The 23053-nt window shown below is 35.0% G+C and overlaps 2 protein-coding genes across 11 annotated transcripts in view; one reads left to right on the top strand and one right to left on the bottom strand.

Annotated features, from left to right (window-relative positions):
- GNG10 (G protein subunit gamma 10) overlaps positions 1-20296 on the top strand; it is a 34410-nt gene extending 14114 nt beyond the window's left edge. Inside the window, exon 3 of the mRNA XM_027614626.2 lies at positions 20166-20296. The gene's annotated coding sequence lies outside the window, so the exon portion shown is untranslated. The remainder of the gene's footprint in view (positions 1-20165) is intronic.
- SHOC1 (shortage in chiasmata 1) overlaps positions 1-23053 on the bottom strand; it is a 102854-nt gene that overhangs the window by 1448 nt on the left and 78353 nt on the right. For 8 of the 10 annotated variants that reach the window (XM_027614613.2, XM_027614610.1, XM_027614617.1 and 5 more), the window contains 9 exons: positions 21912-21981; positions 20227-20405; positions 18463-18580; positions 17720-17831; positions 15451-15572; positions 11151-11244; positions 5563-5694; positions 3784-3933; positions 2158-3121 (listed from right to left, as the gene is read on the bottom strand). In XM_027614613.2, the coding sequence (XP_027470414.1) occupies positions 2158-3121; positions 3784-3933; positions 5563-5694; positions 11151-11244; positions 15451-15572; positions 17720-17831; positions 18463-18580; positions 20227-20405; positions 21912-21981 (1941 nt within the window). The remainder of the gene's footprint in view (positions 1-2157; positions 3122-3783; positions 3934-5562; positions 5695-11150; positions 11245-15450; positions 15573-17719; positions 17832-18462; positions 18581-20226; positions 20406-21911; positions 21982-23053) is intronic. The other 2 variants (XM_027614615.1, XM_027614618.1) reach the window with 2 other exon arrangements.

Below are 23053 nucleotides of genomic sequence, written 5' to 3'. Positions count from 1 at the left end.
AAGAACATATAGTAATTCCCATGCTTGATTTGGTTCAAGATGGAAAAAAAATGGAATTTTTAATTCAGTTCATTTATGAAGCTGGAATAAACTTCATGTCAAAATGTGACAGAGCACAAGTAAAGAACACAATAGATTAATTGCATTATGAATATAGATATGAAAATCATAAATATTAGTAACCATATTCAACAGCAAATTAAAAGAATCACTCTTCAAAAGCCAATTAAGTTTATTATGGAATAATAAGAGTGATTTAATATTAGTAAACCTGTTACTATAATCCTCGACACCAATGGATCAATGGAGAAAACATGTTTGATTTTCCCCAATAGGTGCCAAAAAAAATGTGGATAAAATTTGGCATCTATTCCTCACAAATGTTCTTACAAAACTACAGATAGAATACTTCCCGTTAAGATCAGGAACAAAACAAATTATGACTATTAAGTAGGACCAAACCCAAGTTTTGTGAGTCCTGGGGTTTATACAGTTGATCCTTGAACGATGAGGGTGTTAGGGATGCCAACTCTCTCCCCTTACTCAAAAATCTATATATAACTTTTTTTAAACATAATCTCTGCATCCAACATAGGGCTCAAACTCATGACCCTGAGATCAAGAGTCACATGCTGAGTGAGCCAGCCAGGCACCCCAAAGTTCTATATATAACTTTTGATTTCTCTACTACTTAACTACTAAGAGCCTACTGTGGACTGGAAGCCTTACTGATAACATACATAGTCAATTAACACATGTTTTGTATGTTATATGTACTATATACTGTATTCTTACAAAGAAGTAAGCTAGAAAAAAATATTAAGAAATCATAAGAGAAAATACATTTATAGTACCATATTGTATTTATCAAAAACTCTGTGTGTAAGTGGACGATGCAGTTCAAACCTGTGTTGTTCAAGGGTCAACTGTACAGGTTGGGAGGTCCTCTTTTATTTTATTTTATTCTTTATTTTTTAATTTATTATTATTTAATCCCAGTATACTTAACATACAGTGTTATATTAGTTTCAGGTGTACAATATAGTGATTCAACAAATCTATATATTACTCAGTGCTCGTCATGGCGAGTGCACTCTTTAGTTCCCATCCCCTATTTCACCCATCCCCCACCCACCTCCTCTCTGGTGACCATCAGTTTGTTCTCTATAGCTAAGGGTATGTTTCTTGGTTTGTCTCTTTTTTTCTTTGTTCATTTGTTTTGTTTCTTACATTCCACATATGGGGGAGATCATATGGTATTTGGGGAGGTCATTCTTTTAACAAAACAAAGAATACAAGATTTTCTGGGAGCCTCTCAAGCCTCACAAAAGGGCCTATGCAAAAAAGGAGCTTTGAAGCTTAAGCTTCTCCCATTTTTATTATTTTTTTCCCCTATCATGGTAAGGCTACATTTGTATGGCCATTAGAACTTAATATTTTGTTCTAGATGTTCAAGAAATGACATAGAAAATAAAGGTACAAGAGGTACCATTACCAGAAAAAAAATAAAATTGTCCTTTTAAAAACTGATATGATTAAATGTTCAGAAACATCAATTGTAAAGTAGAGCTAACAGTAATATCTGTTTAATATCTACTTAATAGGATTGTCAGAATTCAATAATCCACATAAAGGGCCTAAAAGGGCACCTACAATAAGCTCTTAATAAATGTTAGCCTATTAAATATTCCTGCCCAACAAAGAAGTTAGTTCTTCTAATTCACTGATTTCTCTGTTTAATCTTTGCTAATTTTAGTCTTCAGCTTTACTTAGACTTGTTCTGAGGTTTTATTTTTAACTTCTTAAGTTGAATGCTTAGTTCATCTAAAGCTACAAGAATTTGACATATTTTGTTTGCATTTATTTTCTTAGGTGTCTATAATTAGAATTTTGATTTTCTTTTTGACTCCAAAGTTATTGAAGATTTTTAAGTACAGTAATTAAAACAAACTTTTTTTTTAAATTTAGAGATGGTTCTGTCTTTTAAAATTACATCTGCAAGGGGTGCCTGGCTGGCTCATGTTGGAAGGGCATGTGACTCTTGATCTTGGGGTCACGAGTTTGAGCCCCATACTGGGTGCAGAGATTGCTAAAAGAATAAATAAACTTAAAAAAATTACACCTGTGAGTAGTTTTATTAACGATAGATAGTGTTACCTGGTAATGATTTCTTGTCTCCTGAGTTAGATGAGGATTCAGAGTGCCTTTTCTGTCCTAAACATTTTCCAGCTCTTTGGTGGAAATAAAGACTGCTGAATTCTTTTTGATTTACATTAGGATCAGAAGCACAAAATAAATCCAAACTGGGTACAGATGGTAATTCTTTCCAGGAAGTCTTTTTAGTCCCAGCATTTGAACTTTCACATAGGAAGCCTTCTAACTCATCTGATAGATATTTTTGCTGATTAGTGAATAAATTATCTTTCTGAGAGTACCATTTGTCACATGTAGTCTGCTCTGCACCACATTCTAAGTTGAATGAGTGATTCTGTTGTTCCCATACATTTTTCTTAAAGTTCCAGGGAAGAGGAGATTGGGATCCTTCTAGTGAAAAGCCAGGGGCAGACACTTCTTTATTTATACGTCCTTTTGCATCATGTGTTCCCTTTTTCTGGTAATTTATAAAATTAGGGGCAACTCTCTTCTGAGTGTCAATTGGTGACACTATGTTTTCACAGTTCATTTGTGTTAGATCCAAATAAAAGACATCTGACTCTGAATCATTTTGGTTTCGAAAGCAGTTACCAGCCACATTTCTTGATTCTGTATTAATCAGGAAAGGATTGTGCACTGTGTTAGGGTTACAACTGGAGTCCTTCCAGTAGCTGGCCTGATTGTAAGAAGTCACAGGTGGTAAAATGCATGGCATTTCTCTTAGTTCCATAAGGGAAGAGTTATAGTTTGAAGTGCTATTTGTATCTCTGTGCATTGTCTCTCCTATATCTGAATAGTGGTAATATCCATTATGTTCTTGAAAGACAGAGTTTGAAGAGCCAGAAGCTGAACTCTGGGAGGTAAAGGTACTAGTCTGATTCCCATTTTCCTGAAGTGATGGACTTGGAGGTGAATTTGTTATGGAAGAAGAACTAATCTTGAATAAGGAAGTGATGCTACAAAAATGCTAAAAAAATTTAAAAATTAATTACTATAATACAAATACAATATAAACATCAGTCAAGTAATATAAACAAATAAAATATAAACATCAGTCAAGTAAATATAAATAACAATGCTTATCTATATGTAAAGAAAGGAAAATATAAATAAGTAGGGTATTATAGTGATCCATGTCATAAGAAACATAATTAGGCTCCATTAAAAGAAAAACTTATTATAAAATCCATTTTCTAATCACTTGTAATAGAATTTTTAGTTACACAAGTTATACATGTATACCATCTGCTTGATAAAAATGTAAAATTTTTACCAATAAGGCTAAAGTTTTCTTTATTATTATAAGGAAGGGCATGAGGATTGTAAGCACATATGAATAGAGTGTGTGATCACATACTTGTGGGCACAATAACATTTCAAGATAATTTGAAGTGTGATAAGCTGACTGTACTGAATAATCTATACAAGACAGCTTTAAAATGTATAATGTGTTTGACATCTAATGAGAGTTCTATGTGAAATTTAGTTCAAGTAAATTATTTCTTTGGTACACAAAGTCCAGAACAATTAAACTTGGATACTTTCTCTTGAAAACTGTTATGGTAAAAATCAGTACTCAAATGGAAAGGAAATAAATTCATGTAAGACTATGGAGTTCAAATAACTAACCTTTAACACTTTTTCTGGAACTTCAGGTAAAAGCTCCTGAAGTTGACACAGAGTTGCTAATAATATCCAGTGCAGTGAAGGTCCTTTGTTTAACATGAGCTGAGCCACCAATGGGTTAATACATGGAAAGTCAAGTAAGTACATTTCTTCCTAGAAAAGAGTTTAAAGGAATAATCAGCCACTGGTCCTTTGAAAATGATCCATTTTATTCTGCTCAATCTAGCAGATTAAAATTTTTGTCATTGTATCTATCACCCAATTTGAGATGCCTGGAAAAAAGTATGGCTAGTAGGGAAAGGAACTTCTTTGGCAGTTAAGATTCATATGCTCTCAGAATTGAGAAAAATCTTAAAGTTCATTCATTTTAATCACTCATCCAAAAATTTTTGTTCTAGTTCGTCTCCTTCGAATGACAACTGTTTTACCTAATGGCAGATTTTCTAATGAGAAACGTTTTAGGGGACTTTTATAACTCAAGATTTCTTTAGCTCTCCCTTCTACTACTATCACTATTTGATTAAGATGAACCATGTTTATGAGAAACCATGTTTATGATACTTTCAGGAAAGCCCTGCTGTGAAGAGTATAGGAAGAACTTCTATTGAACAGAACTGACCTTGTTGGTCTAAAAATGTGTGTTTTCAGAGAGATCTCATAAAAGTCTAGAAATACAGCAGCCATGTTTTGCTATTACTGTATTTCCTTTTCTTTCTGGGTTACGCTGGCTTTTTGCACCCTCTTTGATTTTATCAAATGACAGACACGTGAGTAGATTAGACATGTCTTGCTAAGAGGGAAACTGCACAGACATACATACATCCCATAATGAGTTATACCCATACTTGCCAAGAGTACTATGTTCTGTTTAGGCATACAAAAATTCTGTGATTTAATATATATGAATATATGAATGTTTGATGAATGTATAGGAATACATTAATAATTAATTTATTTGCTTTATAATTTTATTTTTTAAATAGGTAAAATAGTCACATGGTTCAAAATTCAAAAGGTACTAAAAGGTGTGCAGTAAAAACTCTCATCCTCACCCCATTATCCCGGTTCTCCTCTCTGGAGGTAACTAATGTTATCATTTCTTGGTACCCTTCTAGGGATGTTTTATTCATTTACAAACACATATAAATATTAATTTCCCCGTTTTACACAAGTGGTAGTACACAAGCTCTATGCTGCAACTTCATTCTTCATGTAATATATCTGAAAGAACTTTCCATGTTAGCTTCATTATTCTTTTTTTATGTTTTCATGATTTGAATATATTAAAAAAATAAAGGTAACAGAGATACTAGGTTGGTATGAGAACTTGGAGAGATTGATGCTTAAACAAAAGGAATTTCTAAAAATTAACTGTGTAATCTCACAAATATGTTACAACTCTACTTTCAGTTTCAATTATGTAACTGAATTACTGACAAAATGGAATGATGGAATTTTGCTCTTCTCATATTTACTACTCTTAAATGTTTAAATTTAGGAACTAGAAAAACAGTTATGTTTTGAAAATATTAGGCACTGAAGTCATTATATCACCTAATACACTTGATTTGAAAGTTCATTATAAAAGATCTCATTAAAATACTTCTGTGAAGTTGATGATTCTGGAAAATGATCTAAATAAATATTGTACATTTTGGTTACTGCTATATATGCTCATGCAAACAGTATAGGACAAAAAAAAATGTTACCAAAAAGAGAATTCAAACACATGTATTTATATTTGCTTTGCAAATACCTAATTTACATATTTAGGAAATGAACCTTAGATGGTGAAACTTCAAGCCAGGATTTATCCAACCATTCATGAGGTTCTCTCTTTGAGGTCATTAAATTGTGATCAGCAATTTGCCGAATTATCAGTGCAGCCTCTTCCACTCCTGGGGCAATTACAAGCTAAAATATATTTTTTATATGTTAGAATATAGGAAATTTTAGGAAGCAAAATATATCATTCAAAAATTATTTGTAATTAGAAGAAAAAAACCCCCAGCAGATTTTAATCTTTGAAAATAATTTTAGATATAATTTATTAAAATGTCTATGTGAAATCCAGCATATTTTATTTGGGAGGATAAGCAATTTTCTTTTCTTCTTTAAATATGATATCCTTATAGTTTTCCAATTTTTGGAGCTAAATTTCTTCACTTCCATTTTGTATTTACTAATAAATTTATTTGTAATTTGGATGTCATTAATATTTAATATTTTGTTTTTTTCCAAGTTAAATTTAGTAGTTCTCAAAAATAAGAATTTAAGGGGTGCCTGGTGGCTCTGTCGGTTAGCCGTTTTTGCCTTCAGCTCAGGTCATGATCCTGGGTCCTGGGATCAAGTTGGGCATTGGCCTCCTTGATCCATGGGGAGCCTGCTTCTCCCTCTCCCTCTGCCTGCCGCTCCCCCCTGCTTGTGCTAGTTCTCTCTCTCTGTCAAATAAATAAATAAAATCTTCAAAAAAAAAATAAGAATTTAAAAATATAGTGCAAGATTTTTCAAAATGACATTAAAAGATAAAGGATATTTACAGATGAATTTGATGCTGTATTTAAAAAGAAAAAAGTTTTTTTTTAAGATTTATTTATTTATTTGACAGCGAGATAGAAAGAGATAGCACAAGTAGGCAGAGCGGCAGGCAGAGGGAGAGGGAGAAGCAGACTCTCCACTGAGCGGGGAGCCCGACGCGGGGCTTGATCCCAGGACCCTGGGATCATGACCTGAGCCGAAGGCAGCTGCTTAACCGACTGAGCCACCCAGGCGCCCCAGTTTTTTTTTTTTTTTAAGATTTTATTTATTTGACAGAGAGGGAGCACAAGAGGGGGAACAGCAGGCAGAGGGAGAGGGAAAAGCAGGCTCCCTGCCCCGCAGGGCTCTACCCCAGGACCCTGGGATCATGACCTGAGCTGAAGGCAGACGCTTAACCAACTGAACCACCCAGGCATCCCCAAAAAGAAAAAAGTTTTGATTTAGAATATTTTGGGAATTGTTCATCCAATACTGGCTTATCTGATGCTAAACTGTGTGTGTTAAACTTAACTCTAAAAAAAGTTTCTTAATATCTCCTACTTCCTGTCAGTTGTGTTTTCCTTCTCTCTTTTGAAATGTCAGTCTTTTTCTTCTTTCAGTTCTATTTTTATCTTCTTCATCTTTTAGATTCAGTATTCCTTCGAAATATAGTCCATGTGGTTAGAAGGGTTTTTGCTTGTTTGTTTTTTTAAGATTTATTTATTTATTTTAGAGAGAGAGGGGAGTGGGGAAGGAACAGAGGGAGAGGGAGAGAGAGTCCTAAGCAGACTCCGTGCTAAGCGAGGAGCCCGAAAGGGGGCTCAATCTCAAGATCCCGAGATAATGAGTGGAGCCCAAACCAAGAGTCAGTGGCTCAACCAACTGCACCATCCAGGCACCCCAGTCCATGGATTAACAGTTTAATGTGAATAGGGAACACTGTCCTAAAAAATCATCTTAGAAATATAAACATCCTGTCCTGTAGTGAAAATTCAAGAAACAAAGACTGTATAAACCTCATAAAATAATTATGACAATTTTTTCTTTCACAAGATAACAAATACACAACTGTTAGTACATACCTGGGGAGTACATGTATTCTAAAGGAGGATTTTCTTTAAATTATATTAAATATATCAAAAAAAGTTTTTTGAGAGGGAGAGTGAGCAGTGGGGGGGAGGGGCAGAGTGAGAGGTAAAGAGAGACCTTTAAGAAGGCTCCATCCCCAATGGAGTGGGGAGCCTGACTAGGGCTCAACTCAGGCTCAATCTCAGGACCCTGAGATCATGACCTGAGCTGAAATCAAGTCGGTTGCCTAACTGACCGAGTCACCCAGGCACCCCAAATATGTATAGAGTGCACAGAAATAACACTGTTTGATTCCAAATTAATTTTATTGCAGTTTTGGATGTTTTAAGAAGATCTGACAGTTTTATTTAAATATAAAACGGCACAATTTTATGATGATGGTAATGAATATTACCTTAATTTATTGGGGCAAGCATTCTGGAGCTCATGGCTAGATTTGGGGAGATTCAGAAACCCCCTAGCATTATTTTCAAAATTTTGCATATATGTTTATCTATGCATTTTTCCACAAAAGGAGTTTATAAAAAATTTATAGAACTTTTTTTGACGTTAGAATAAAATATAGCATAACACTACTAGCAGTATTTTCTTTTAGTTTAAGAAAATGTACTTGGGCGCCTGGGTGGCTCAGTTGGTTAAGTGACTGCCTTCGGCTCAGGTCATGATCCTGGAGTCCCGGGATCGAGTCCTGCATCAGGCTTCTGCTCCTCCCTCTGACCCTCCCCCCTCTCATGCTCTCTATCTCTCATTCTTTCTCTCAAATAAATAAATAAAATCTTTAAAAAAAAAAAGAAAATGTACTTAAATTTCCTAATGCTTCCTTTATGGCTAGGCTGTTCAGATACCTGAAAAAATTTTTTTAAAAATCCATACTGATGGGCTCTAACAGGCCAAAAGCCATATTACTAAATACAGTAAAGTAAAGCAACAGTATACTTTAAAATAATATAAGTCTAGGGAACCCCCTTTAATGTGGTAATGTCATCAAGTCAGGAGACTAGGAGGCTTGAGTACTGGTGACATACTGATAATAGAGCAAACTGATATTTGTTTCTCAAATTCTATGGAAAAACTGACCTACTTTTAAGATTATTATGTATAACTTGAAAAACTTTTGGAATCGTTTGATCCGGGTGGGAGCAGACTTTTGTTTGGAATGGATTGTGCCTGGGCATACTTCCTGTGTCATCCCTAAATGCCTTCCTTGGAACATGTCCTCTATGGGCCATATCACTGTACCTGAATATAGTATTGCTCACTAATATCACATAACCCATGTATAGAGGAATAAAATGATTCTCTGAAGTATATTTTGCATATAACTGCTTACCATTAGCTGAAAAGAGGCTGGTTAAGTGGTGAAACCACAGTTGAATGGGTAAAGGAAATAAACTTAATTTGCCATTCATTGGTAACTTTTCTAAGAATTTTATTTCAATGCTTAATATGCCTCACAGGATCAAAATGATCAGGATTCTATTTCAAATAGATCATTTGTTAATTTTCTTAACAGATGTGCTTTGATTTAATTCTATTCAGTAGATGTTTGTTGAACATTTTTACTGTGTACAAAGCACTGTGCTGGATGCTACACATTTTTCAAAGAAACAGGGTCTGGTTCTTACCGGCCTCCAGCGTGGAAGGTATATGAATGAATACGTCATGCTACAATAAAGGTATGAAGTGCTCTTGCGAGAATGGGAGGAGAGATTTATCCTGAGGGCATACTTGGGGCACATTTCTTAAAGGAGGTAGTGTTTGAGCTGGGCAACAAACAAAAGACAGAACTCTAAAGGCTAGCAGTAAGAGAAAGTGGGAGACAGGCTGGGATGACATGTTTGTGCATTGGCTGAACTGTGATAGAGTGGACATATTCAGGAAATGGTGAGTAGAATGATGTTAAAGGAAGAATTACTAGGGGCCAAATCATGAAGTTGGAATCCAGCTGAGTTTGATCTCTTTTGAATGAAGTAGGAAGATATGGAAGGTCTTTTGAGCAAGAAAATTCAATTTAACAACACATATTTATCAAGAGTCTACTATATACTTGGCGCTGTGCTGGATACCAGGAATCTGAAAACAAACATGTTTCCTTTCTTTCAGGAGCTTACAGTTCAGGAAGTGAAATGTTCACAGCTATATTTCAGAAATGTAATTGGTGTGAATCTATATTATGCACGAAAGGAGGACGACTAGAAATAAGATTAGTCAGGAAGTTGTTTTAAAACTCCAAAAGAGAGGTGAAGGCCTGAATTTGGGAAAAAGCAGTGGGAGTAGAATGGAGAGACATATTCTAGAGACTCTGCAGCTACTGATTAGGTTACAGTAGTAATGCCATAAACTAAGTGTGGGGAGGATGAGGAGTTGTGTTTTAGACATACAGAGTTTGAGGCACCTGTGGGATATTCGTGTGGAGATTTCCAGTAGAATGCTAGAATTATAGGTGCAGATCTTAAGAAAAGTCAGGAAAATTTTAAAGATTATACTCAGAAATGAAAGCCAAATTTGTGGGAATTCTGAATTTATTTTTTTAAAAGATTTATTTATTTATTTATTTGACAGAGAGAGAGAGAGACAGTGAGAGAGGGAACACAAGCAGGGGGAGTGGGAAAGGGAGAAGCAGGCTTCCCATGGAGAAGGGAGCCTGATGCGGGGCTCGATTCCAGGGCCCTGGGATCATGACCTGAGCCGAAGGCAGATGCTTAACGACTGAGCCACCCAGGTGCCCCGGGGAATTCTGAATTTATTAAGGAAAAAGTATAAAGTGGTAACAGAAGAGGACTGAGCTCTGAATTTGGAGGAGTGTCTAAATTTCTTAATAGGACATTGAAAAAAGAACCAAGAAAGGACACTGGTTAGAGATCACTACAGCAGATAAAAAGAGTGTATGTTTCTTAAGTGATGATTTTTGATCAATGGATATTTACTTTTATTCATATCCTGCCATATAGTAATTAAGAGATAAAATATGACTTTAAATTTATTAAAGGCTTTTAATTTTTCTTAAATTTATTTATTTGAGAGAGAGAGAGAGCACAAGCAGCAACAGAGGGAGAGGGAGAAGCAGGCTCCCCACTGAGCCGGGAGCCTGATACAGGGCTCAAACCCAGGACCCCGGGATCATAACCTGAGCCAAAGGCAGACACTTAACCAACTGAGCCACCCAGGCACCTTTTTTTTTTTTTAATGTTTTATTTATTTATTCATGAGAGTCAGAGAGAGAGAGAGGCAGAGGCAGAGGGAGAAGCAGGCTCCCTGCCTAGCAGGAAGCCTGATGCGGGGCTCGATCCGAGGACCCTGGGATCATGACCTGAGCCGAAGGCAGACGCTTAACCATCTGAGCCACCCAGGCACCTTTCTTTTATTTTTTATTTTTATTATTTTTTTAAAGATTTTATTTATGTATTTGACACAGGGAGAGAGAGCACAAGCAGGGGGAGCAGCAGACGGAGAGGGAGAAGCAGGCTCCCCACTGAGCAAGGAGCCAGACACAGGGCCTGATCCCAGGACCCCCAGATCATGAGCAGAGCCAAAGGCAGATTCTCCACCAACTGAGCCACCCAGGTGCCCCAAGGCACCCCTTCTTTTAGAACAGAAGTTGAAGTGGAAAGGATATTTATTAATTTGAAAATGTTCTTTATTTAAAAGGCTTTTAAGCATTTTTTAGTTTACTAATTTAATGTTTCTTTGCACTGGGCACTTGAGTTTGAGTATAATTTTGGTTTATGAAAATACTTATAAACAAACATTTAAGAAAAGAATACCTTTACATCCAGTTCTTCTGATTTTAGCCCAAAAGATAACAAAGCTGCATAAATCAGTGCTAGATGATGAAGTGTTTTTTCTGTAAGATGGTACCTAAAAAAAAATTATATTATTATACTGTACTCATTTGATATCTGATTGTACCTATCAGAAGTTCATTTCATTTTCCACATTTCATGTTATGAGAATAATCTGGCTAAGATAAAGCTGTGTGGCAGACTCAGCACTCTTTTAAGAAGATGGTTCCACCTCCATTCTTTAACAATCCAGTTGAATCTAGGGGATGCTGAGAGTGTGTTTGAGGGGAGAAGTTTAACTCATCCCCTTACTGGCTCCAGGGATGGTTCTCTAACTGATCCAACTAAAATACTCTATCCCCTGGCCAAAGTAACAAGTTCAGATATGAACACGTGACCAGAGCCAGGATAACTAGAATCCTCCCTGAGTCTTTTTCTTGAACTGTCAGAAAAAACACTTTTTTTTTAAAAGATTTTATTTATTTATTCATGAGAGAGAGAGAGAGGCAGAGGGAGAAGCAGGCTCCCAAGGAGCAGGGAGCCCGATACGGGACTCGATCCCAGGACTCTGGGATCATGACCTGAGCTGAAGGCAGACGCTTAACCATCTGAGCCACCCAGGCGACCAGAAAAAACACTTTTTACAATGATCATTATGTAATGTGATAGAGGTGTTAGCTAACCTTACAGTGGTAATCATACTGCAATATATAAATGTATCAAATCAGCATGTTGTAGACCTTAAACTTACAAAATCTTGTATGTCAATTATATCTTAATTAAAAAAACACTCTTTTTTTTCCCCCTATGGTAATTAAGCAGATCAGATGTGAGTCTTGAGCTATGGGTATATACTTCTACTGCCTTTATCCACTTTAAGTACCCTAAGCAGAAAAAAGGAAATGGCTCATATTACTAAGAAGTCCAGGAGAGGACATTATTGGATCCAGGGACTCAAACCATATCATTGAGACAAGGGCTCCTTAATTTCTTGGCTCTCCTTTCCCTTGCTAGTTTTTTTCTCAGGCAAGCTTTTTCCGTAAGAGTGGCTAACAAGAGTGGCTTACTGTGCCTACACTACTTGTATAAACAATGTGGTTTCTGCTGAACACCTTTTCTTCTTGGGAGTCTAGAATTTTGATATGTGCTAGGCAGAGGGTGCCTACATAGCCAATCCTTACTGAAAGCCCTGGGCATTGAGTCTCTAGTGAGTTTCCCTCGTACACAACATTTTAACAAGTGTTGTCACAACTCTTTCCTGTGGAAATTAAGCACATTCCGTGTGATTCTACTAGGAGAAGATTCCTGGAAGCTTCCTTCTAGCTTCCTCTGGATTTTGTTCCATGCACTTTTTCCCTTTGCTGATTTTGCTTGGTAACCATTTACTATAATAAATCATAATCATGAGTACAAGTATATGCCGAGTCCAGTGAATCCTCTTATCAAATCATCAAACCTGGGGGTAGTCTTGGGGACTCCTAACACATTTTCTTGAACAGGAACTAAGGTAATTCAAGCAATTTTATTTTGTATGTTGAATTTTCCTCATTTGGTCAGTTGATTAAGAGACTTCTTAAATGTTTTATACATCTAAAAGTATAGAACTGAGATACCTAGAAGTCTGAAAATAACTACATTTTATAATAATATCTTATTGTGAATAAATAACTCTTCATATCCTGAACATAAAACTGTCTCAGACTATTACATAATTGGTTTTTTTTTTCATGAAAATCTGGGTAAAAATAAGTGTGAATCCCTTCTCTTTTGCTGTACTTCAATTACACCTCTGGAACATAGGTGAATAGCAATCTAAAAACAACTTAAAATTTTTTTCCAAAACAGTTTTTATCTATGGGATACTTCCAAGATCTTGATAAAGCTTAAATGCTTTACAAGCAAGTTCCAAGCTTAAAATGCTATACAGCCTTTACTATATTCAAAATGAAGATTTTACACCTAAATTATTATTTTTATTTTTCAATTTTGGTAGAAAGGAAAAACAAGGTTAAATGACTTGCTAGAGGTTATTGTTAATAGAAAAAGAAATAAGAACCAAGGTGTTTGGACTCTTAAATTTTAACTTATACTTATCCCACATAATAATAATTGTATACAAAGAGCTTGGTACAGTAGGTAAACAAAAATGTAATCAAACTGGAAAGTCAGTAAAGAAAAAAATCACATATGCAATGTCAAATAAGGAAAGATCTCTATACCTTCTCTAATAACTAAATAATATATTTTTAAAGATTTTATTTATTTGAGAGAGTGAGAGAGAGCACGAGCGGGAGGAGGGGCAGAGGGAGAGGGAGAAGCAGACTCCATGCTGAGAAGGGAGCCCGACGCAGGGCTCGATCCCAGGACCTCAGGATGGTGAGCTGAAGGAAGACACTTAACCAACTGAGCCACCCAAGGCACCCCAGACTATATATTTTAAGAACTTCTACTATGAGTGATTTGGTATGTGTTATGTGATACTGTAGAGATTTTTTTTTTAAAAAGGAGACCAGTTTGAAATTTAGTAGGAAAGATTCATTCATTCAATCAAGGAATATTTACCAAGCATCTATCATACGAAACAATGTGCAGTGCCTTGGGGCAAGTACTCCAAATGATAATACAAGGCAAAATGTGGTAAATATCAAAGATGAGGAAAGGATAGAGAGCTAAGGAGTTCAAAGGATGGAGAGGTCACAATTAACTATTTGTGTGCATGAGATGGGAGTATTAAGGAAAGACAGAATAGAAAAAGTGATATTTGGGGATAGGTTTTGAAAAATAGGCATGATTTCACCAGATCAAATAGTTGGAGGAAATAGAGAATATTGTAGAAAGAGAAAAATGTATCAGCAGAAGTAGAAGTGGCAAAGTAAGGACCATGTTTGTGAACCAGTGAGCAATCCTCTGGCTGAAATGAAAAACAGTGAAAATTAAGCCTGAAAATATAGGTCAGGATTATATTCTGAAGACTTTGAATATTAGGGTGAACAGTATGTATGTATTCAGTAGATAATAGGGAAGTCAGTAGGCTTTTTATTAGAGTGGAACAGTAGGAGCCTGGTTTTTGGAATATTAATTGAATGTATGACAGATTATGGAGAGTAACATGGAGAGCCATGAGGTGGGAAAACGGTAGTTAACAGTCCACATAAGATCTAAACTAAGATGTTGGTAATATAAATGGAGAGAGGGGATAGATAAAAAAGAGACTAGTGATTATATCCATAAGATATGTTTTTAATTTCGGTGACTAAAAGAAAGACAATGGCCATAAATAGTCAAAGGGCAGAAAAGAGGAGATACTGTTTTGGAGGGGATAGAGAATACAATGAATTCACCCTGGAACATGTTAAGTTTGAGAGCCTACAAAATATCAGGGTGGAAATATTTAATAGAAAATTAGAGATACCTGTCAGGAATTTCAAAGAGCGACTCCAGCTGCAGATATAATTATAATCAGTATAGGCAGAAAGATGCTGATTGAAGCTATGGCAGTGAGTAAGGTTTCTAATGGATTGAATAGAAGAAAGAAAAGAATTCAGATGTATCTGGAGACTGGGACAAGGAAGAAGAAGAGGTAAAGAGAGAGAAAGAGTAGTTAGAAGATCAAAACTGTGAAGTGTCATGGGACTGAAGAGCTTCAAGTAAGGAAGCACTGACAACAGTCTTTAATACTTTAGAGCAGAGAAAGATAAAAATACTTTTGGAGGTGGAAGTGATCCTGACAGATTAGTACAGATGTAGGAGAAAAGCCAGACTGCAGAGAATAAAAAAAGGAGGTGAAAGCTGTGGGTTCATAAAATTTTAAGATGAAGGAAAGAAGGGACATATAATGATAATTTGAGCCAGTATCTTGGCATGGATTTTTTGTATTTTTTAAGTTAAGCACGTCAATGAAAGAAAGAATAGCAAGGTGCTATTTAGTTGGCAAATTTAAATAAGCTTTTAGAGAGAAGTGATTTAAGAATGGCATCTTTTAACAGACAAGTCCAGAACTAAAAAGTAATGAAAAGTGAAACACTTAAAGCAGCAACTCTTAGTGAACTAGAGGAGGATGATTTGCACAGAAAGCCCAGTGGAAATATATCATCTCCAAAATTCTGATTTGTTTTCCTATGGGCATGCCTCCATCTCGAAGATCCCTGACTCAAAGCAAACTAGATGAGCAAGTAGAAAAATTTTAACTACTTTTATTCAAAAATTTTGGCTACTTTTATTCAAAGAAGAGGACCAAATAAGGAATATAAACATAACTTTGGATGAAGAAATGTTTACTTACTCTGAGTTTAATGTTTTTTTTGTATATAAGATTATCCAACAATAGCTGTACTGGAATGATAATGCCATCAGTCTCATAATGATATTGTCTGATGCCTTCTCACAATTCAATTCTTCTAGGTCCTACCAGAAAAAAAATAAAAAGATTTACTAGGTTGAATAGTTGTTATGAAATTATTACTACCATATTTTAATAATCTATTTTAGATTATATATATATTAATATATATATAACAACTTGAGAAGAGTCATGGGTATGGGCTTCCATTTTCTGGAAAAATTAAAATCACACTGGAAGTAATAGGGGAAAAGCTACAGTAGATATCAACCAGCAAATGATAACTTCAGCAAGGAAGGCTCATGAATCCCCCAAAGTCCTAGATATGAAGAAAGCAGCCTATAGAGTGCCCCTATTTGGGCAAAGTCCTTTATAGACAGGGATTTGCCTACTTGTAAGGGCAATATAAAATATGTTTAAAAACTCATGGGAAAATCTGCACTGAATGTTTATTTAAGGAAGATAATAAAGAAGCGATCAATGGACTTCCAGGAATTGCTCTCTAATAGTCTAGAATATTCTTTTCCCTTTAATGCAATTAAGTTTTTTTCAAAGTTATATTCTATTTTATTTTCTTCTATTTTATTTTACTTTAGAGAGAGAGCACACGCAAGTGGGGTTGGCTGGGGCAGAGGGAGAGGGAAAGAATCTTAGAGAATCTTAAGCAGGCTACATGGAGCCCGACTTGGGTCTACAATTAATTTTTGATAGAGTGAATGATTCAGGAAGTGTCTTACTCTAACAACAAGTTATGTAACTATGAATTAAATTTAAAAGTCTCCCAAATGGTATTTCTCCCTAAATAATTGTTTTTTAAAAAAACTTTAGGGGCACCTAGGTGGCTCAGCCAGTTAAGCCTCTGCCTTTGGCTCAGGTCATGATCCCAGGGTCCTGGGATAGGGCCCCACATCAGGCTCCCTGCTCAGCTGGGCACCTGCTTCTCCCTCTCCCTCTGCTGCTCCCCCTGCTTGTGCTCTCTCATTTGTGCATGCTCTCTCTCTCAAATAAATAAATAAAATCTTTTTAAAAAGCTTTAAATATGTAAGACATGGTAACTCTTAAGAAACCCTCTAACAGAGCTTTATGTTTCCATTATATAATTCTTATACTGTTAACATTTGTTCACGATCGGACTTCTACCTTACCGTATTTGCTATTAAATTATATTCCATACCATTCAAACTAGTTTCTGCTCCCCACTTCCACCCTAGTGAATTAATTTCTTTGTAATTTGTACTCCAATTTTAGTATATGTGCTGCCGAAGCAAGCACTGTAATTTGTACTCCAATCAAGCAAACTTATCAGGGAGATTCAGTCAAGAATTTGTACATTTAAATTTCAACTATAGGGATTTTTTTTTTGAGAGAATTTTTCTTTTTTCTTGTTTTTTTAACTGGCTTACTTACAGGCAATCCCCACTTACCTCAGAGGAAATCCCATATTACTAATCATGGATTAAAATACTACCACCTTTTTTTTTAAAGATTTTATTTATTTATTTGAGAGAGAGAGAATGAGAGATAGAGAGCACAAGAGGGAAGAGGGTCAGAGGGAGAAGCAGACTCCCTGCTGAGCAGGGAGCCCGATGTGGGACTCCATCCTGGAACCCCAGGATCATGACCTGAGCCAAAGGCAGTCGCTTAACCAACTGAGCCACCCAGGCGCCCCAAAATACTACCACCTTTTAAGAAACATAGTGACTAAGATTTGATTTTTAAGGTTTTCAACACTGTGATTATTCTATAAATATATTTTAAAATAGGTCAATATTAACATTAAAGATTCCATACTTTGTCTTCTTAAAGTATGTTAAAAATTAAAGGCATTAAAGAAGCTTGGTAAAAGTCATTTTCCACAGTGATGATTTTAATACTTGTTATCTATTTGCAAAGTTTTGGAAGAAAACCCTAATGGGTTATAGTTAAGCTCTCTATAGTAAAGCTAATAATAAATTACATGGTTATATATATTGTACTATATTTAATTTATATATATTTTTAAAAATTTTATTTATTTATCTGAGAGAGAGAATGAGAGAGAGAGAGCACATGAGAGGGGGGAGGGTCAGAGGGAGAAGCAGACTCCCCGCCGAGCAGGTAGCCCGATGCGGGACTCGATCCCGGGACTCCAGGATCATGACCTGAGCCAAAGGCAGTCGCTTAACCAACTGAGCCACCCAGGCGCTCTATATTCTTTACTATATAATTTTACCTGCAAAATTATGGCAGTTTGTTCATCAACTGTCACCACCACATAACACTCTGTACGTCCAAAGAGTTTCAATGACTCACTGCAGCATCTCTCCACTAGTGTGATATTGTATCTGTAAAATACCATATTTTGGGGTGAGATAATGAAATGCTAAGAAAAATTCCTTAAGAAAAGCTGTATTGTCCTCCTGCATATTAAATTATTTGAATGACTGTACTTTTTGTTTCATACATCAATTTATTCTACTTTATAAATTTGAGGAATGAAATTATGATTTATTCAGTATATATGACAAATTAGTTGAGATGTGCATTGCCTTAGGCCTTTCACTTAGAACTTCGTAGTCCTATTTCCCATGCAATATTTAAAGCCCTCTAATTAAGAATACTCATTCTCAATATTATCAATGACCCAAAGATATGACTATAAAATTCGCAGGAAAAAAAAGATAGTGTTCATATTTGCTGGTAACAAGAGAAATGAAATTAAGATATAAATTTAGACACTAATGAAATATTTTTTCTTCTCATGATTGATATATATTGCCAAAAAAGATAATATTCAGTAATTATGATAGTGTACTATAGGGAGAGAAGTGTAACTTGACATAAACTCTCTGGAAAACTTTCTATGTGATGTAATTGCACGCTTCAATCAGAGAGAAATATGCCACATATACAGCACAATGTTTAGCCATTTAGGATATATATACCTTTGCTAAAGTTATGAAATCAATAACTTACTTGGATTCTAGCAACTGAAGTATTTCTGGAGTATTAAGAAGTCCTTCAGATGCAAAAAACACATATGGAACCTGAATTTCCAAAAGAAATCCACCAAAACTATCCAGCAATGTGCTTCCTAAAGAAGAGAAAGTTTATAAATATTTCTCTTTTTTCTTATCCTTCAGCTCTTTCTCTTTTTTTACTAAACATGAGAAAAGCAAGTGTATGTTCAAGGAGTAGTACAAAAATAAAACATAGTCATTGTAAAAAATCAGAAATCAGAATAAAGTTCTGAAGAATAAAATAAAAACCATATGTTCTCCTACTACCTAAAAATAAAACAGCATTAACGGAGTTTACTAAAACTACTATGATACGTTAATAGGGAAATAATAAATACATCAATGGATAAATGGACAAAGAACATTAATAGGCAATTTACAAAAGAATGGCTATACAAGATCACATCTGAAAATATATGGATAATCTAAGACATTATCTGTAATTAATTAACTATAATATAACTATAAAATATTTTATGCCTATAATTCTGTCAAAGATTTAAAAGAATAATAATACCTACTTACAGTAAAGATATTGGGGAAAGGATTCTCTTTACTTTCTGCACAAATACGAATTGAGATAGCATTTCTGGAAGGATATTTGGCAATATATAAATGTGTGTATACCTTTGACCCAGCAACTCATTTTACTTCTTCTAAGAACAAGTATATAAAAATAAATAAGACATATAAGCTACTAAAAATCTTATAGTAAATAGTAGAAAATTGAAGCATTGTAAATGCTCCGAATAAGGAATTGGTTGAATCAATTAAGTTCATCTTTTTTTTTTTTTAAAGATTTTATTTACTTGTCAGAGACAGAGAGAGAGAGCACAAGCAGGAAGAGTGGTAGGCAGAGGGAGAAGCAGGGAGCCAATTGCAGGACTTGATCCCAGGACTCTGGGATCATGACCTGAGCAGAAGGCAGCTGCTTAACCAACTGAGCCACCCAGGCATCCCCAGTTAAGTTCATCTTTGACAGAATGGAAGAAGCCTCTACATATAAACTGAGATATTTATCTTTTATCTTTTGGGGGGCCCTTATTTAATCAATTTAACATTTAATTTCATATATCAAAGATTCCAAGGTAATCATTATGATGACTATATTTTTAGAATTGAATTGGAATATCTCAGAATTCAAAACTTCCCACTCAGACTTGAGATGGACAGAAAATAACTTAAGGCAAGTATTGAAAGGGATGCACTGGGACTAAAAGTGTACAGGCTTTTTAATTTAATGGATTTGAGAATTCACAACCTGAGTCATGTGAAGTGTTGCTGAGATATACAGAGAAACCGAATGATATACAAAGTGGTTTTAAATTCTTTTCGAAGTGTTTCTGTATAATTTTTTTTGGCACATTAAGTTTTCTGAATCAGTCAACATACTACGAAAGAATTTTCCCCTAAAATTCAATAAAAAATACTACTGCATAGAAGTATCAGGTGAAGATTAGATATAATTGTAATAAATTGTGCTATTATAAGTAAAATTTAGAAGGTAAGGGGATGAAGATGAATATAACCAGTAAACCTTACTTTACAAATGAGGAATAAGAGGTAAGGGGTAAAGAACTGGCCCAAGGTCATATGGAGTGCTGAGGTTAGAGTTTGAACTCAAGTCCTCTAACGCCATTGCTCGTTCTCTTTCCACAGATCAGAAGCAGAAAACAATTTCCATTCTACTACAACAAAAGGATTTAGTTTATATCCTTACTCTTTAAAACTGTATCTGGAAGAATCACTTTGAAGACCTTGTGAGGAATATTCAATTTCTTGCAGTGTTTAGTCCAACAAGAGTTTTCTACAAAATTGTATTCCACCACAAATGAGAAGTTACTCCAGGGGAAATCTGCTCCAATATATTGATTATGTACAACTACACAGGAACTTGTACTGAAGACAAAATAAAGCCAAGAAAATAGAATTATATTTGTGTCATTATTTACTTGGAAGGCCAAAAGATGACTGTCTTTGGCTATTTTATTCTTCTCTAGTCTGTGCTGACTTATCTTGGAAAGGCACTGGTGTATTTTCTGTTGATTTGTTCTCCAATTGTGCTAATTCCTTTTTATCTTTCTTTTTGATGGTCATACATCTTTTAAAAAATTTTTAAAGATTTTTTAAAAAGATTTTATTTATTTATTCTAGAGAGAGAGCCAGCCCAAGTGGGGGAGGGGCAGAGGGAGAAGCAGGCTCCCCACTGAGCAGGGAGCCCTACGATGAGGGATGAGGACGATGATGACGATGACGATGACGATGTCGATGATGACAATGATGACGATAATGATGTGGGGCTTGATCCCAGGACCCTGGGATCATGACCTGAGCCAAAGGCAGATGTTTAACCGATTGAGCCATCCAGGTGCCCCTTTTAAGATTTTATTTTTAAGTAATCTCTACATCCAATGTGGGGCTCAAACTCACAACTCCGAGATCAAGAGTTGTGTGCTCTTCCAACTGAGCCAGCCAGGTACCCCTATGGGTCATATATTTTTTAAAAAAACAGGATCTAAAAAACTGTGGACTACTTCACATTCTCAAATGCAAGGGACCCTAATTTTATTAACTGAGTCCTATCAATAACAGACAAGTCACTGTGAGAATTCATTTTCTTACACATGTGAGGTTTCATCTTTGAGGATCTACATAAGAGAATATTATCTGACAACTTTGAAATGATTTTTCTTTTTCTCAATGAGCTTCATAGGTGATTTAGCAACAACAAAAAACGGATACTTAAATATCATAAGTTTATCTTTCCTATCTTCAAATTCCATATAATAGCACTTACTGTAATGAAAATTCTCTACTGCTGCTTTCTATCTAGAGCAATCTAGATAGATAATAGACAGAAGTTAAATGCTTTTATGGGCTTCTATTTGATTTACAACTTCTTTTTATTATCTGGATCCCAATATTAGAAATAAAAATTTCTACATAAAATAAGGCAAAATAAAAACATTTTTAGACAAATCAACACTAAATTTTATTATTAGCATGCTTTCACCAAAAGAATTTCTAAAGAATGTACTTCAGGAAGAAGGAAAGAAAGAAGATATAAGAAAAAATGCTGAGCAAAAAAACCCCCAAAACTGGTATAAACAAGGGTAAATCTAAATGGGTACTTCCTGTACTAACAGTAACACTGATAATGATTAAGTTGGGGATATTAAAGCAAGACTGAACTATAAAATTCTGGACAACAATAATATATAATACACAAAGCAATGACCTGAATTCAAGTATTCTAATGTAAAACACTTTTCAGGAAGAGGAGAGATACATTGATTCATTTCAGGTTTTATTAAACCTTTTAAAAAGTTAAATTCCAGGAGAAATTGTGCTTTTCCTGTGGAACTGGTATGTTTATTCCCCGTAGGTGAAGAAATACATTTTTACCCATTTAAAACACCTTCAGATTCCACAAAATCTTTCCTTTTGTTTGAATGTAAGACAGTCAATGTTAAACCTGTTGGGAAAAAAAGAGTAATACAAAAAAGTGTTTTTTAGTGTTTTGTTCATATATAATTTTTAGGTGTTCATATATTTCACTATAATAAAAAATGAATTAAAGACCTTGAACAAGGAAACTGCTTAAAATACAATTTGCTGGATTATTTTTCTGTCTGTGGGTATCTGAAAGTTTGAAGCATGGGCAATATTTCTGTTGTGTGTATATGTTTTGTATGTATAAGCATGGAAATTCTGAATTTATTATGTAAAATAATAAAATGTATCAAAATCTTAATTTTAAAGTAGCCAAATTAAACAGTCATCAATTCTGTGCATTTAATTTTACTTTGCTAAAAATCATGGTTGATTTTACCTTTTTTCTCTAGTCAAAAATTTAAGTACATAACTAAATAGCAAGAGACTACATTTTGATGTTGTTTTTTCCCTTCTACTGGCTGTATAAGCAGTAGAAGACCTACTGGGTGTCATCTGCTCCTTAGAGTCACTTCTGCTTCTTAATTGTAATTTAAGTTTCTTATGTTACTGATTTTTTTAACAAAATAGATTTCAAAAAGTTCTGTAGCCACACATATAGTTTATTTTTGGTACATATCATTGGTTTAAGAATAGTTGATTCTAGTTAAAATAAATTTTACTCTCGATTGGTGTATGTTTGTCAGTTGTAAAGTTGACAAAGGCATGATGTGATAATGAGAGAGTAATGCTTAATAATTTTTTTAAAAGATTTTATTTATTTATTTGAGAGAGAGACAATGAGAGATAGAGAGCATGAGAGGGAAGAGGGTCAGAAGCAGAAGCAGACTCCCCGCCGAGCAGGGAGCCCGACGTGGGACTCGATCCCGGAACTCCAGGATCATGACCTGAGCCGAAGGCAGTCGCTTAACCAACTGAGCCACCCAGGCGCCCAATGCTTAATAATTTAATGTTTACTTGGCTTGATATGACAATAGTTTTGGTAGCAATAAGAAGAGGATGAGTAGTATTTCTCTTTTGTATATAAATTTATAAAGTCATATTATTATTATTTTAAAAGATTTTATTTTTAAGCAATCTCTACACCCAACGTG

Source organism: Zalophus californianus, chromosome 13, assembly GCF_009762305.2.
Source record: "Zalophus californianus isolate mZalCal1 chromosome 13, mZalCal1.pri.v2, whole genome shotgun sequence".
Taxonomy (NCBI): Eukaryota; Metazoa; Chordata; class Mammalia; order Carnivora; family Otariidae; genus Zalophus; species Zalophus californianus.
Note: the sequence above shows the minus strand (reverse complement) of the source record. Positions and strands in the feature narration are given on the sequence as shown.